The 17,787-nt window shown below is 40.7% G+C and overlaps 1 protein-coding gene across 1 annotated transcript in view; it reads left to right on the top strand.

Moving 5' to 3' along the window:
• The window catches only part of LOC309556008 (histone deacetylase 9-like), a 903,604-nt gene that overhangs the window by 650,375 nt on the left and 235,442 nt on the right, over positions 1–17,787 (top strand). Inside the window, exons 6-8 of the mRNA XM_082258269.1 lie at positions 2,095–2,251; positions 9,272–9,398; positions 14,967–15,088. Coding sequence (XP_082114395.1) covers positions 2,095–2,251; positions 9,272–9,398; positions 14,967–15,088 — 406 coding nt within the window. The remainder of the gene's footprint in view (positions 1–2,094; positions 2,252–9,271; positions 9,399–14,966; positions 15,089–17,787) is intronic.

Here is a 17,787-nt window from a genome sequence, read left to right as displayed (position 1 = left end):
CAGCACAAATCCCCCCCATCCCCCAAATCCCCCCCAGCTCATATCCTCCCATCAAAGAAGAATTCACACCTCGTAGCACAAATCCTCTACCCCTAAAATTATAGTACATGTCTTCTTTTCCCCACTTTAACTCCCTTTTTCTAGTACAAATTACCCCCAAATTCCCTCGACTAGCACAAATCTTCATCCCCCCATCCCTCTCCCAACACAAATTCCCCATAATCCCAAATCTTAGTTAAAACCCCCTCCCAAGATTTCCATTTCTAGAACAATACTAACCCCCTGCAACCCCCTAAATCCCCCCTTCCAACATAAATCCTGTCCGCTCAATCTCCTTGTGGCACCCCCACCTCACATGATATCACAATGCCCAGGGCAGCCGCCCCTCCTGCCCACTCCTTGTCCCAGTGACTCCAAGTCTACTACAACTCTAACAGACCTCCTCTTTCTGCACTTCTTTACTGTGGTGGTGTAGGGAGTGAGAGGGCTTAGGATTTACACTGAGACCTGAGATCTGAGATATTAAAAAAAGACTTGGGCGCTACTTAGGACAAAGTAGTTAGCTGGAAAATCAAGGTGACAAGTGGTGACATACTTAATTCTGACCTCTAGAGTAAAAAAAATGACCTTTGCAGTTAAGCTCCCCCCACACTGAAAAGGTTAACTATTTGTTTTTTCAGTTTAACCGCTTGCTGACCGCCTTATGTGGGAGCATAGTGGCAAAGCAGCTCTCCTGCACTGGATCACATATTTAATATGTGATCCAACACCTCTGGGTAGGGGGCATGTGCAGCCGCTGCGGTGGCTGCAATGTAATTAGTCACAGCACAAGTTAATCACCGAGCCCAGCCAATGTTTAACCACCAGCACCCACTGATTGGCGAAGAGGATGACAGAACAGAGCTCTGTGAATATAAACAATACATAGCTCTGTCCTGTCAGCGGGGAAGTGCCGATTTTCATTTCCCTGCAAAGCAGGGCATAAAAAAACTAGCACATCCCTTAGTAAAAAATAGGTAATAGTGAATGCACCAAGCACTGTTAGGCATACATTTAGCCCCTTGAGCGCCCTAGATGTTAACCCCTTTCCAGCCAGTGTCATTAGTACAGTGACCATGCATATTTTTAGCACTAATCTCTGTATTATTGTCACTGGTTCCCACAAAGTGTCAAAAGTGTCAGTTAGTGTCAGATTGGCCGCCATACTTTCACAGCCCCGCTAAAAGTCATTGATCACCACCATTACTAGTATAAAAAAATAAATACAATTTCAAGTATGTATCCCATAGTTTGTAGACGCTTTAACTTTCACGCAAACCAATTAATATACGCTTATTGGGATTTTTTTTTAACCAAAAAAATTTAACAGAATACATACTGGCCTAAATTTATAAAGAAAGAATATTTGTTTGCAAAAAGAAAAATGTGTTTTTATTTCAAACTTTTCAGTTTTCATTTTTATAGCAAAAAATACAATTTGATTTTTTTATGTTTTTTTAATTGGATATGTTTTATAACGGAAAGAAAAAATATTAGGTTTTTTTAAACATTTTTGGTCTTTTTTTATTTATAGCACAAAAAATAAAAACCCAGTGGTAATCACATACCACCAAAAGAAAGCTCTATTTGTGTAAAAAAAAAAATGATACATTTCATTTGGGTACAGTGTTGCATAACCACACAGTTGTCAGTTAAAGTAACGCAGTTCCAAAAAGCAAAAAAAATGACCTGATCATGAAGGGGGGTAAATCTTCTGAAGGTCAAGTGGTAACGTACTTTTTGCTTTCCTTATCCCTCGCTCTCACAGGGGTCTTCCATGCGACCAGTCCTCCAAAACCGCTTCTCTTTGGCGCTCCTGCCAGCAGTCCTGTATTGTAAATAATAACACTAAAACTGTGACAGTTACAGAGAAGAGGTTTCGGGAGGACCAAAGTCCTGCATTGTATGGAAGGATGCCAAAAGTCTGCTTACAACCAGGGAAGCCCCACAGCAACGGTCATTTTTTCAGCTCCTCAGAGTTAGACTTTGTCGTCCTAATAGCAATATATATGGTATGTGTCGGAGCAGATTCTGAATTGTTTTTTTATTGTCAAGTTACAGCAAGAACTTCTAGCAATGAAACAAAAACAAGAGATCTTAGAACGGGAGAAAGAGCACAAAATGGAACAGCAGAGACAGGAACAAGAAGCAGAAAGGCATCGCCGTGAGCAACAGCTGTCTCACCCTCGCAGCAAGGACAGAGCAAAAGAGCGTAAGAATGCAACATTATTTGGGCTTATATATGTGTCGTGAAAGTATCATCATCCGTCATTTCCCAGAGAAGGCTAAGCAATAGAAATCAGCAAAGGTTGGCAGTACTGTATCCTGTCCTGTAGGTGTCACTTTCGCATAACCTTTGTTGGTGTAGCCAAGAGTTATATACTTCGGTACTCTACTTGGGTAGTCATATCTCTTACCACACTACCTGCTCCTGATTAGTCCTAGTTAGAGCTCATTTGAGCTTGTGATATCTGTGAAAAACTAGTGGTGGATTGCTTTTTGCAGATTGGCAACTGGCTAACAGGAGTTCAGGAGGTGATACGGTCACCTTCTGAATGTTTTTTTTTTTTTTTTGGATAGCCAAATTGACTTTTTGAATGGGAATGATGCACCACAAATGTTAGCTTAACGTTTGACTTTCAATGTGACCCTACCGAACATGGCATGGAGATCATTTATACTGCGCCACAACGTAAAACGCTAAGACTTATGTACACCTTCCGTATGACTGTCTTTGCGACTTAAGAAGTAGGACGCTGGGGGGGTGGAAATGTGGCTCAACTGCTTATGTTTAACGCCCCCCCAAACTGCAAGTGTAAACTAGTCTTTAGAGTAATCATAAATCCTAACAACTCATCTTTGCTCACCTATGCATTACATGGGTGGCAAAAGATTAAACACCAACATTTTTATTCCATAAGTGTATAGTCAACCCACCTATAGCTCCCTATAGACTATTTCACAGTCTATAGGGAGCTATAGGTGGGTTGACTATGGTTAAGGGTGGCTTTTGAACCTCAGATGTACCTTCACTGATCTCCCAGCATTGTTAATGATTCTTAAGTCTTGTTCACATGAGTTGTACTAATGCATATGCCCATGGAGGGTCATGATTACCTACATGAGGATGCATGGGTGTTCTGCGAAACATCATGCAGGCAGTCCCATTGATGTAAATTGGGGGGGAGGGGTAGAAGCTGCACAGCCACTGCTCCCAATTTGACCTCTCTGTGGGTGCATGTCCTCAAACTCACGTAATGTGCTTTCAGAGACATACATCCGCATGGGACACCTGTGAACGAGGCCTTATGCACAGATCATTAAAATGTTTGATGCTTTCACTCTTTATGGATATGCAGTCAGCTTCTAAGCATTTCTTCTTTTCCATTTTTTTCCATAGTAGTCTGTCTCTTTCATATACCACATAACCTAATCAGACTGAGGAGTATTTATTACCTTTAAAACTCAGTGAATGATAATTTATTCTGACAGCAGTAAAAGAGTATGAACAGGGTAATATCACTGACATTTCAGAGGAAAGTTTATAAAATAACACGCTGTGGTCACTCAGATTGCAGCCATGGCAGGTTTCCACCGACCGGGACAAAACGTGTCCACTCCAACCTCAGAAATATGCTACTCACTTTGTAACCTCAAAATGATTGTTTGATTTGATTTTAATTTCTGTTTTCCCCCAACTCCAGTTTCTGTTTGCTCTTGTAATCAGTGTCCATTATGGAGTGTCACTAACAGCTTAACATCCTTTATTCCCAGTCCGATGTAAATTAGGTGTGTCAGTTCGACCTTGCTGACACCTATCGGATTGCTTATAAAACATACTTTATTTTCCATCATACTTGCGGTTGGCAAGGAATATATGTTGTAATAAAGCATTTTCCCCTATAATTCCAGTGATCTGTTCCTCACCGGTGTGTTTGTTTTTAAAACATACCTATGGAATATAAAATTGGGAATATCTTTTTAAAAGATACTATACCTCCCTATAAAAAAAAAATGTGCGCCAATACAGGAGCAGGACTGTATTTAACATAATGACACTAAGAGCCGGTTCCACGACTCAAAGTCGCCCTGACTTTGGGCGACTTTGAAGTCGCCCGTGCAGCACGACTTCATCGCGGCTTGCTAACGACTTCTCATAATAGAAGTCAATGCAAGTCGCTCCGACTTCGCCCAAAAGTAGTGCAGGAACCGTTTTCTAAGTCGGAGCGACTTGAGTCGCTCTGATTAGAACGGTTCCATTGCACAGCATGGAGCGCTACTTGTCAGGCGACCAAGTCGCCTGACAAGTCGGAGTAGTGTGAACCAGCTCTAATAGATCTAGGGACGTAGGTTTACAGAAGTCAGCAACAAGCCTCCAAAGTAACAATTTTCTTCTTCATTTGTTTCCATCCTCTGCCTACCTTTAGACATTATTGGCTAGGCTCAACATGAAACTGTAGGGGGAAGGGGTGCAGGGGATGTTAAGGGTAGTCAGAAGGCCCTTTATATTCAGGAAACTGTCATCTCTACATTCTCTTGCTTAGTGTTCAGTAGAGTTGAAAGGTAGTTCAGCATATAAAGCAGATCGTATGCTGCCTCCAATTGCTCATTCTAGCGGTATGTTTACTAAAATAATCACATGATACAAGGGGGGTGGGTTATACAGAATGGCATCATCATGTGGGAAAGCCGAGGCCAGTGATGGCGAACCTTGGCACCCCAGATGTTTTGGAACTACATTTCCCATGATGTTTATGCACTCTGCAGTGTAGTTGAGCATCATGGGAAATGTAGTTCCAAAACATCTGGGGTGCCAAGGCTCGCCACTACTGGCCTAGGCCAACATGATTGTTAAAGATGGCCTTGCTTACAGGGTGCCTTTCATCACTTTGATTTTACTAGAGGACATCAAGAACTTGGTGATAGGGGTACTGTAATCTTGGTGGTTGCCAGACTCACAGTATCACTTCCAGTGTCTGCAATTGCTTGATTGTAGTATTTGGGCTGAGTACAAGAGGGTATGGTGGCTCTACAGTCCCACCCTTCCTATTTGTCATATTTACCATTATATTCGAAAGTGAAAATAAAAAGTATGGGTTGTCCCCAGGACAGTAATGGAGGGGAAATCTTCCGATAGGGACACTAGTTCTGGTGACCCTGGTGACAATCAGGTATTCCCTCATTATGGAGGTATCTCCCCTCATTTCCAGTTTTGGCAATGGGACAGAAAGTGAAGAGAAATCTCCCCAATAGGACACAGATTACAAAAAATACCTAATTACAATTTAAAAAAAAAACAAAAATCTGCCTGGGGTTATAATCTTTCCTTACTCTCTTTAGAATCATATTGTATTCCAGCAAACTGGAACTTGCCAAGGATCTCACCAATTAACCTCATGAGTGTAGTCTGGGTGGTTGTAGTGGTCTGGACCTTGCTGGGCATCATTTTAAATATTTGTGTACTTTTTTTTTTATAATCTAGCAACATAATGATGCATTTTTCAGGGGTAAGCCTGAATGCACAATCTGGCCCCACCAGCCAAAAATGGGAAAATCAGGGCTTAAGGCTCCTGAGAACATACAGCTACCAAACCTTGGTTACTGCAAGCCTTGTCCAATATGCACTGCCTCATTGGGTGAAAAAAAACATCATTACATAGGGATAAAAGTGCATCACTGTCTGTAAGTCATTTCAATATGGAATTCGCATCACAAAGGTCATTTCTCCAGCAGTATGATGAAACTTTTCTAGACTTTAACATACAGACTAAACAAGTTTCTTAAATGAAGACTTGACTGTATGACTTTAGATCCAATTCTACTTACAGGGCTTTTTTTTTATGATTAAAACATTATAAAAAAAAAATAATGCTTAAGGCTTCTTACACATGTTTTTAGCTGTGTAGCTGTTTTTTTTTTTTTTTCTTATGGATCTGAATGCAGGTGTTTTGTTGTTTATGGGACAATACACACAGTTACATAAAGATTTGTAATGCAGTGATATGTTCAGAGCCATAGAAAAAATAAAAATACTCAGTTGATCCATCTGACTAGTCACTCTGGGGTTATTATGGCCTATCGGCCTTATCTGTTTGTTACAGTTTACAAATGATTTACTTATTTTACATTCTGGTTTCCCTTATGTTCCCTTATGTTTATATGCTATTTGTGCCCACTCCTCTGTGTGCTAACTCTTCTATGATGGGAGAAGGAACTCAGGATGGGTGCACCCTCCCCACCTCGTGACACAGTTTGGTCCCAATGGGGTGTCCGGGAGCAGGCGATGGTCACCCATTTCACAGTTTGTTTCCTAAACTTCGGAACGCCCGTGTGAAAGAGCCCTAATGCACATGCATGTGCATTAGGGCTCTTTCACACGGGCGTTCCGATCAGATCCGCCTGTCAGTTTTTTAGGCGGATCTGATCGAATGCCCCATTCAGCTCTATAGAGCAGCGGATGTCAGCAGTGACATGTGTAAGAAAGTATATACAAGCATATACATGTAAATTGCAACACTGGCAGCTAGATGAGGATGAGGATGAAATTTATACATGTATACACACACGTATACAAAAGGTCACATGTACTCAATATCTTTCCCGTCAGCAAGATCCTGCATTTAAATATTATTAAAATAGAACTATAGGCAAAACTTTTTTTTTACATTTTGGATTGAGTAAGTGTAGGTCAAAACCCCTGTCAGCTTATTTGTTGCCCTCTGTGTACCATTGGGGAGATATCCCTTCACTTCCCTCCCATAGCTAAAACAGGAAGTGAGAGGGAATCCCTGCAAATTAAGGGAATCCTTAGGGGACCCCCAGGTCACCAGAACTAGTGTCCCCATTGGAATATTTCCCCTCTATTACTTTTCTGGGGACAACTCAATATTTGAGATTTTTTTTTACTTTAATGATAATGGTAAACAGGACAAATAGAGAGGGTGAATCTCCCTAACAGGGTACAGACAACAAATAAAACCTGACAGGGGTTCGAATCCATCTCCACTTTATCCTAATCTAAAAAAAAAAGTTTTGCCTTTAGATGTATTTTAGGTTATAATTTACATTTTTCAAGATCAAGAGGCCTAAATAAACTGACAATTCAAATATACAACTCCTGGAATCAGCTTTTAGTAGATTGCTAGCTGAGTGGATTTTACACAATATGATCACCCAGAGCCCACTAGTAATGATAAGAATGATGATGAAGATTATTAATACACATCTTTTAGGCTCAGTAACAAACAGCAGTTCATTTTTATTCCACGGGGCCATTTCCGTAGACCCTTGTTCCAATGCTTCTTCCTTACGGAGATTATATTTCTGGGTGTATTTTTAGTAGATAGGATGTTCTGGCTTCTACAGTCACAACAATTATTTCAAGTGTCTTCTTACCAACCTTGAACATTTTTAGATAGTTAAGAAATATCTGCAGGAAGTTTCACTGAAGAGAAACCATAAAAGGATCTGAAGCTGTTATATGGTCAGTTGTTGAGATCTCTGTGTGCTCACTAGAGGGAGACAAATACATTCACTTCACTTTATAGGTGAACATCTCCGTCTTGTTTTATTGTATTGTTTCTGTGAATTGGAATCGTATTGACTCAAACTATACATTTATTCTTACTGCAAAGCTCGGAACTATTCAAAAAGATGTATCTTGTGATGGTTTTAGGAGTCAGCCTTAGAAATAAATGTTTGTCCCTGGAAAGGTTAAGGATTTTCAAATTGTTGGCACCCCTAAAGTATATTTAAAGTCACACATAACTCTAGAGCAGTGATGACGAACCTTGACACCCCAGATGTTTTGGAACTACATTTCCTATGATGCTCAACTACACTGTAGAGTGAATGAGCATCATGGAAAATATAGTTCCAAAACATCTGGGGTGCCAAGGTTCGCCATCACTGCTCTAGAGGGTTCCTACAGGTCTTGGCGTCCCCGTAAATGAGGCCTAAGTGTAAAAGCAGTGGGCAGACAAAGAAAAATTAAGAAATACATTTACGTTTTTTAACTCCCTTCCCGTCTTACAATTTAATTATTAATATAGGCCAATTTTTCTCAACCTTTTTTTAGTCAAGGCACCCTTTCAAATTATGCACCCCATTCTAAAATGTAAAAAACGAAATAAATAATTTCCCATAATGCAGCAATATCTGCACAAGTAGTACACCCAACATTAGAGGTGATTTATTCTTCCAAAGCAAACACACCTTTGCACGCGGGTACTGACTAGTATTCCAATGTTTCTCTTCTCTGTTTTTTTTCTCCCTCGCTCAGCTAATAAGACCCCAGTGCTGGTGGAGAGGGGCAGGGGAGGAGCAAACAAGGATGCTGTGCAGGCGATGACATTTACTGATGACATCATTGATTGCTAGGATGCCAACAGCTGGAATATTGTAATGATGCACAATAAAAAAACTGTGCCTTTGTGTACATAAAAGGCAGGCTTGATCCACCCACTGGCTTGTATATGATGTTTGGGCAATTTTTAGGCATTTTGCCAAGGCATCCTGGTTGAAAAAGACTGATATAGGCTCTCACATGCCCTATGCACCCACATCTTACTCCAACCTTAGGCCTAACCCTCTAATAATGGGTGAGAGTTCCACTATTAGCCAAATCCTTCCTGTTCTTTTCATTACCTTTGACTTTGTGTTTTGTGAATTAATATTGACTTTGTATAAGAGACTGAAACAATTTCAAATACATTTGCTCATTTTATGTTTGCCGTCTGCTCCCACTCCACCACGTAGGTGCAGAAGGTTTTTCATTTAGCAATCAATAAGCATGAACAGAGATTTAATTGACCTTAGGGGAGAGCATTTAATCCTTTTCCAACAGCCCGCACAATGCCTCGTGTGCTTTCAGAGTCACAATATTAATTTGAAATGCTGGCAGTAAGTAATTTCACATGTACCCTATGAGTAAACAAATAGTGTGGGAAGCAGAAGTAAATTGTCACTTTTTATAGGCCTTTCCCTCTGGCTGAGTGTGTGCTGTGCGGACCTGTTACCTAGGAACTAGCAAAATGGACTCGCACTTCCTAAATCAAGTTTAACCCTCTCTGTGCCTAAGGGACACATCGTCCCATTAATATTTATTTATAGTGCTAGGTGGCTGGTGTGAGAATTAAATAAAGTGTTCTCCTTCTGTCCAGAGAACTGTTTTGTTCCTCGTAGTTTAACGATTTAACGTGTTTTTTTTCTTTTTTACTCAATTGCCTTCCAGGAGCCGTTGCCAGCACCGAAGTCAAGCTGAAACTACAGGAATTCCTTCTGAGTAAATCCGCCACAAAAGAATCCTATACAAACGGAAACAGTCATTCCATAGGCCGCCACCCCAAGCTTTGGTACACGTAAGTCATCAGGTTTCTGTCATATATTACTGTAATGAACGGGGTTTTTGTGTTAGGACTCGTTCACACAGGCGGCCGGAGGGGTGATAAAAGCAGGGGGTTGAGCCACAGATTATTGTCCACCTAAACCAGAGCATGCAGCCACTCAGGGCTGTACACTACGCATGCATTGGCTGTGGTAAAAATAAAAGCAGCGTGTCACATTTAGTACCGCCACTTATCATCATCCAATCAAGTGAATGAGGCACGACTGCTGTGCAACAGCATGAAATGCACATGAATGTGGCACAGTGGTTCGGCAATTCAGGGATAAAACAGTCAGTGAGGAGGTGAAATATCACTTTCTCACTGCCTGTCAAACACCTTCTGAAGAGCGATACGTATGTGAGAACAGCCCTTAGGGAGAGAACAGACCAACCTAATTCGGTAAACAATGATACTTCAGAAGTTGTAGAATTTGTATGTTTAAAGTCAATCTAATAGCAATCACTAAGATCTCATATAATCTTATTATCATCCTGCTGGCTGCTTGCATACATGGGGTCTCTCGGTGGGTGGGTTTTAATGCCGAGAGTCCATGTATATGCGGCCCTGTGCATACACAAAACTGTGCTGAGAGCACGCGCCCTGCTCGTTCCCAGTACTGTCACTTGTGGGGACCTGATAAGCTCCCAATATATACTTTTGATTGTGTGACCGCTGTGACAGCCAATCACAGTGGTTGCGTCACCCAAATACCCGCCTGCACCTCCCAGTATCTAGAACAGGGACCCTCAAACTACGACCCTCCAGCTGTTGCAGAACTACACATCCCATGAGGCATTGTAAAACACTGACATGCACAGACATGATTAGGCATGATGGGGATTGTAGTTCCTGAACAACTGGAGGGTCATAGTTTGAAGACCCCTGATCTAGAAGTTCTGAAAGGGCCGGGAGGTGGTGGCAAGTAGGGGTTAATATCCCACTGTTATTTTTATTATTTTTAAATCTGTGGCTTTTATTAACAAAAATACCTCTGAAGGCCCTTGTTCAGGCACTTCCTGTTATGGGGTGGAAGTGCTCTATCCCTGCCTCTTAGTTTCTTTCCTGCATTGTCAGCCTATCCCATCTTTCCCTTTTAGTGCAGGCTTAAAGTGGAACTAAACCCTTCTAGCCTTTACAGCCAAGGAAGCTGCCATCTTAGCAAATGTTTGGGGCTGTACATGCTTTGTACAGTTGCTATGGTGCTGCACATGTGATGAGTTTTGAAACCTGCCATTTGAATCTCAACACCAGCCAGTAATTTTGGATAAAGGGGAATCGGTTAGAGCCCCTGTTAAGGTTTCCAGAATCCTTATTTAGGAGATTTCCCTCCCCCCTTTTCTGTCGAAAAAAGAGAAGGGTTATGCTGGCCATACACGTATAGATTTCTGTTTGAAAATTTTCATTTTAAAACATCATTTGATTTTCGAACCGTTAGTGGGGTCAAATCACTGTTCATTTTCGGCCATAGTAACATGAAAATTCAAAGGGGCAGGATGGAAAACTTTCCAGGCAGTGTATGTGGTTACCGTTGAGAAATGACATTCATTTTAAAATTGAATGTTAAAAGCAAAAGACAATTTTTCTACCTGTACTAGTGTCAATAAATACCCCCATTTTTGTATCGGTGTTAAAGCACCAGGAATCCCCACAATGAGATAATGTAACAAAAATAAAAGCCTGACAGAAATGTGAATTCTTCCCCATGTCCAAAAGTAAAAAAACAGAAAAAAAAAAAAGATTTGGCTGGGGTTAGGCTTTAGGAAAGAGCTAGGGGGAATGAAAAGTGCAATAAGTGAAAGCATTAAGATGGGTTATTTATGATTTATGAACCACTAAAGACTTATAAATGTCTTCTGAATTAATGTTCATTTATACTTCGCCATTTCAGCTATGTATAATAAATGCTAAAAATCAATTTTCTGGCTCATTTTCTAACTCTAAGGCAAAATATTGGTCAATGAATAAAATGTAGTTTACAAGGCTCCACAGGTAAATGCAATGTTTATACTAATTGAATATTGAAAAGAAATAGGGGCCATTGTTCTGTTGTAATTGACCCCTATTTTCCATGCTCCCTGTTCAATGTATGTCTCAAGAAACACCCATGGATCCCTTTGTTAACCACTTAAGGACTAGGCCTATTTCTGACACTTGTTGTTTACAAGTTACAATCAGTATTTTTTGCTAGAAAATTACTTATAACCCCAAACATTATATATATATATTTTTTTAGCAGAGACCCTGATAATAAAATGGAGATCGTTTCAATACTTTGTAACACCATATTTGCGCAGCGGTCTTAGAAACACAAATATTTTTTAAAAAATAAATTTTTTAAATGAATAAATAAGAAAACAGTAAAGTTAGCCCAATTTGTTTTCTATAATGTGAAAGATAATGTTATGCCGAGTAAGTTGATACCTAACATGTCATGCTTCAAAATTGCGCATGCTCATGGAATGGCAACAAACATTGGTACTTAAAAATCTCCATAGGTGACGCTTTAAAAATTTCTACAGGTTACCAGTTTAGAGTTACAGAGGAGGTCTAGTGCTAGAACTATTGCTCTCACTCTAACTATTGTGGTGATACCTCACATGTGTGGTTTGCACACCGTTTACATATGTGGGAGCAACTTGCGTAGGCGTTCGCTTTTGTGCGCAAGCTCGGAGGGACTTTATATTTTTATTTATTTTTTCTTATTTATTTTACTTATTATTTCTTATTTTTACACTGTTCCTTTAAAAACAATGTTTTTTGATCACTTTTATTCCTATTACAAGGAATGTAAACATCTCTTGTAATAGAAATAAGCAGGACAGGTCCTCTTTAATGTAAGATCCGGGGTCAAAAAGACCTCAGATCCCACATCTACACTAAAAAGAAATGAAACGTAAAGAAAATGTAATTTTTTTAACTCAAAAAAAAAAAAAAATAGGCCCTTTAAGGCCATTGGGGCGGAAGTGACGTATGATGTCGCTTCGGTCCTCCAAGGCCATAGAGTAGAGTGGGAGCCATCTTGCCCTCACTCGACTTCCTGCACAGCACCTGAGAGCACTGGATCGTTTTCCCCCGCTACTGACTGGTCCGGTAAGCGGGGAAAACAACCGAGAAGTGGAGGGAGGGGGGTGGTCACCTCTCCCGCCGCCCATAAAAGTGATACCACAGGAAATCCGCTGCTGGGACCACTTTTATGTTAAAGAGGACCGCCCGGCCGTATAGAGAAATACTGGGGTTATGGCCTTTATCTGCTGCCATAACTTCAGTATTAAAGAGGTTGTAAACCCGTGCATTTTTTTTTCCACCCTGCAAGAGAAAGCCATAATGAGCTAGTATGCATCGCATACTAGCTCATTATGCAATACTTACCTTAGAACGAGCCCCCGCCGTGCCGCTCACTCATGTCCAGTTGCCCGTCTTCCGGGATTGCGGCATCCGGCCATCTGATTGGCCGGAGCCGCGGTGACGTCACTCCCGCGCACGCGCGCGAGAGCCGACAGTCACGGCACGGGACTCTGAAGGAACGGCACGATCGGCCGTTCCTTCAGAGCGCATGCGCCAGTGACGTCACTGGCTGCATGTAAGGTAAATATCTCCTAAACGGTACATGTTTAGGAGATATTTACAGTACCCATAGGTAAGCCATATCATAGGCTTACCTATAGGTACAAGTGTCAGAGGAGGGTTTACTTCCTCTTTAAACGTCAAAGTAGTGACATAAATACACGGTGGGCCGTCTGGAAGTGGTTAAAGTGGAATTCCAGATTACACCTAAAGCTGGCTATACATGGGTTGAAAACTCCTCCATTACTTCTTGGTACTCATCCTTTGGGACGTGAAAACCGTTAGAAGGAAGTACTTCAGCAGCTGACCTCCAGTGTCTTTCTCTGCTGATGCTGATGTTATCCTCTGCTTCCTTGCGTGTGTGCAGGAGCTGAGTGATCACATAACAGCCTATGTGGAGCAAATCTTTAGCATTGAAAACAGTAGAAGTGTGTCCCTTGAAGTCTATAATGCTCACCATACACTATACAATCTGATTGTACAATTTCCTTTAGATCTACCCTCAACTATGCAGTGCAAGGGAATGCCTGATTGGATTCAGAGTGATTGTATAGATAGGTGCATCCTCTTATTATATAATTTTTGTAAGTCTAAAGGAGATTGTACAGAGATTCTACAATCAGATAGTATAGTGTGTGGACACCTTTATGCACCTGCCCTATGCGTGTCACAGGAAAAATGAGGCAAAAACATGTGCGCTCCCACTATTCTAGGTGTGGATGGGGCCTGAAAGTGAAATCGGTGTGTTTACACAAGAACAATGACAGCTGAGTGTCTCTGCCCACTGTACTTGTATAAAGCAGGCCATACACTATGCAATTTGATTGTACAGTTTTCTTTAGATTTACCAAACTGTGTGATAGGAGGACACACTTGAACAATCTATTACATTTATACCAATTCAGACAGGTCCTTGCTCTACATATCTGATGGTAGATCTACAGGAGGTTGCACAATTATTCATATACATTTATATATAATTTGGCCACCCTAAATTAAGAAGTAGGAGATGTGAGTGGTAAACACTCCCTATTCTAGGATGCCGTAAGGCAGTGCATGATGGGATATTAAATTTGCTGGATGATCACATGATGCTATAGGAACTGATAGGCTCAGGGTGGGATTTTTAGAATTTTGAAAAGAGAGGTGCAGATTCAAAGCTGCCATGGACTAGGTAAGAGAGAGATAAGAACATTGGAATGGCCTGATCAGAAAATACATTAGAAAAGGTTTACATTTATTATAAAAAGTGAAATTCTACCTGAAAAGGTGAACTTAGCCTTTAAGGTTATTCTGCTAAACATGTGAAAATGAAGCTAAAAGTTTTACCTTCTGACTCAGGGATTCTCAACCAGGGTTCCTCCTGAGGTTGCTAGGGGTTCCTTGAGCAATGGGCGATTTCTGCCTCTCAGATACGTTCCCAATGACACCATTGTTCCTTTTAGCTATCTGTAATGGGGTAATTCTTCCTAATGATGACAAGAGTAAGGAGCATTCTTCCCACTGACTGTCACACCAATGTGTCATGAGTTGTAGATTTATAGTTTTTAGCAGGGGTTCCCCGAGACCAGAAATTTATTTCAAGGGTTCTTCTGTGTTGAAACGGTTGAGAAAGGCTGATCTGACTGAAAGTGTAAATAGGAAATATTCATATGCAATATTTCTTTGACTGTCTAAAAAAAGGAAATCTCTTGTTTTAATTGCGATTTTGTTTTAGTTCTCAAAGAATATGTTAAAACACTAATGGTGAATATTAATAAAGATTCAATTATCTTTAAAAATAAAAATATTTATTTGTCCTTTATGTGCAGTACAGGCTATAGAGAGTATCCATCGCACATACCTGCAGACAAACAGAGCAGAACCTGATAATTAGATATTCAGGCCAATAATCTTTTCATGATACAATTCCTTTCACCTTTCACTCTGCTAATGACTGGTGTATAAATGTACTTCATTTCTAAATTTCTATTGTAGGGCAGCACATCATACTTCATTGGATCAAAGCTCTCCTCCATTAAGTGGGACTTCTCCATCATATAAATGTCCTCTCCCTGGAGCACATGATTGCAAAAACGACTTTCCTTTGAGGAAAACCGGTAAGGTTTTAATATTTATTTTCTTTAACCATAAGTGCCAAAAAAAGTCTGTTTTCCTATTATTATTTGTCAATGTTTACCTCGGCAGCCTGTCAGATTACTCCTAACTTGATCAATAAAGCTTAGAGCTTAATACAGTCACTGAAAGTAATCAATTTTTTTGGGGGAGGGGTCACAAGATGGCTGCGGCTAGGGCCTGCTTTGCTCTGCCCTGTCTGGGAGTATGGCCTTAAATAAAACTGATGACACTTATTAAACTATTGCCACACTATTGTGCTTGTGTCTAGAGAGATTAGCTTCCCATTGGACTATGGGACCAATCTTCGACTATGGTCCCATAGTCAAAACAAAGCCTAAGCTAATGACTGATTGTACCTTTGTCACATCAGTTAAGGGACGCGTACCCAGCAGTGGGTCCCACCAACAGGGAGGTACTCCTCCTCTGGGGAGTCTAACCCATTTCTCTGGAAAGCGTGAATCAATTTATTACAGTCCTCAGGAGTGTTGAGTCACAGGATACTGCTGGATAAGCTAAGGTAATAATAGCACAAGAAGAAATCACTCACGCCTCACTTAGGCCATCTATTATTATTATTATTATACAGGATTTGTATAGCGCCAACAGTTTGCGCAGTGCTTTACAATATGAGGGAAGACAATACAGTTACAATACAATTCAAATCCACAGAACGTTTTAGAATTTAAAGAAAACCTAAAGGCAAAAATGTTTTTACATTTTGGATAGAGCAAGGAAGGGTTATAACCTCTGTCAATGTTATTTTTGCTATCTGTGTTCCATTGGGGAGATTTTCCTTCACTTCCTGTTCCACAGTCAAAACAGGAAGTGAGAAGGCATCCAAGTGAGGAAATCCCAGGTTATCATCAGGGTGACCAGAAAAAGGGTCCCCATTGGAATGTTTCCCTTCTACTTCTGCTCTGGCGGCAATCCAAAAATGTTTTTTTCTTTCACTTTTGCTCTCAATGATAAGGTAAACAGGACAAATAAAGAGAGTGAATCTTCCTGATGCACAGACATCAATTAAATCTGACAGATGTTCTAATCCCACTCCACTCTATCCAAAACAAACACTGTTGTTTTGAAGGCCACTAAAAAGAAATAGAGGACCTTCCATTTGGAGTATCTCTCATGCAGGAGCAATCTGCATATTTACAGCTTCCCCAAATTTATCCCAGACCTCGTCAGCTTTGTCACAGAACTGTTTACGGAGCTCACCCTTGATTTTATTCCATAGACATTAGAGATGGTTAGAATACACAGTTCATTGGTATGGAAACTACCAAATAGGCCTACTTGGAATTAATCGAGTGTCATCATTTTTCCAAAAAGGAACAACTTCAGGGGACTATCACTAACAAAAGGTTCCAGGGACATAATTATCAGCTCTTTGCTAATTTAGTGCAAAGTACTATACTAAAGCAGGTCATACATGGCTCATCTGTTTTCATCCAGCCAGGGAGCTGAATGAAAAAAACTAAACTGGTTCTTCCACACCACACATTTGAATGGAATGTGGGAATCCTCCCCACTGTTTCATTGTATTCTTACAGTGAAGGAGTTAGCTTGACTCCTCCACTGTCAGAATGCACTGATCAGTGCTGCAGGTGATTGAACCAAAGTTTTCTAGCAAGTCCCAAGTTTGTGAGCAGTCAATCAGATGAATTGATGAAATAGATGGAACAAAACTAGCTGGTCCCTACTGAACCCGCCAAATTTTGATCCATCCATGGGCAACCTTAAATGCCCTATCTACAAATCCTCTGAGATTGTGATATCTGGTACTGATGGGGGTTCCCTTCAACTTAATTTTTATCTACAAAAGAAAGCAACACCACATCACCTCTCTGGAGACCACCAGAAAATGCTTTCAAAGAGTCAAGCTCCATACAAACTGGCTGAATATCAAGCATCATCGGCTGATTCAATTGAAACCGTCTGATATTCGCCCCGTGTGTACTGCAGCCGATCCAACAGAAGCTGGCCAGCCATTCAACCAGCTTCTGCCGAAAGGGACATGACTGAAAAAGATCTTCTGATTGGCATCCAATAACCACTCTCAGCCAAGAGCTGGGAACGCTGACCAGTGTGTTCTGCTGGGGGGGATGTCCCCCTGTCAGAACAGAATAGCTCAGCGAGGGAAATCGGTGTACTAACATTGGGTAGTCAGTACAGTGCCTCCTTCAGAGCGTTTCAGCTTTTTTCATTTAGCTCGCCGGGTTGAGCGAAAACAAGCTAATAGTGTGTATCAGGCTTTATAGATTACACCCAAATTGTGAAAAAATTAACAGCGACGTTCTAAGGAGGAATTCCTCACTGCACCATTAGACTATGACCTACCTGATGGAGGTTCCCAGACTCTACAGTTACCACTGCTTTTTATTCAAAAAATACCTGAGGCAGGCTATTTGTCCAATTCTGTTGTTTTTTTTTTTTTGCAATTCAGTGACTGGAGGTTGTATCACTGTGGACTGTCCTTTACTTGATAAACATTTAAGGCTTAGCTTAACGCTTGGTTTCTCTGTATATTTGAGAAACTTCTATGCCTTTTCTCCTGTGTTTATATCACCTCACTTCCAAAAAAAGTGTGAACCCCCCTTTTATATTGCTTTTGCCAGAAAGTGATTGCCCTTATGCTCCTCCATGGTGACTACCTGCCAAATGTTTTTCATTAGTCTCTGCA

This window comes from Pelophylax lessonae (assembly GCF_965119305.1).
Source record: "Pelophylax lessonae genome assembly, chromosome: 5".
In the NCBI taxonomy this organism is placed as follows: Eukaryota; Metazoa; Chordata; class Amphibia; order Anura; family Ranidae; genus Pelophylax; species Pelophylax lessonae.
This window is presented reverse-complemented; position numbering and strand designations above follow the sequence as displayed.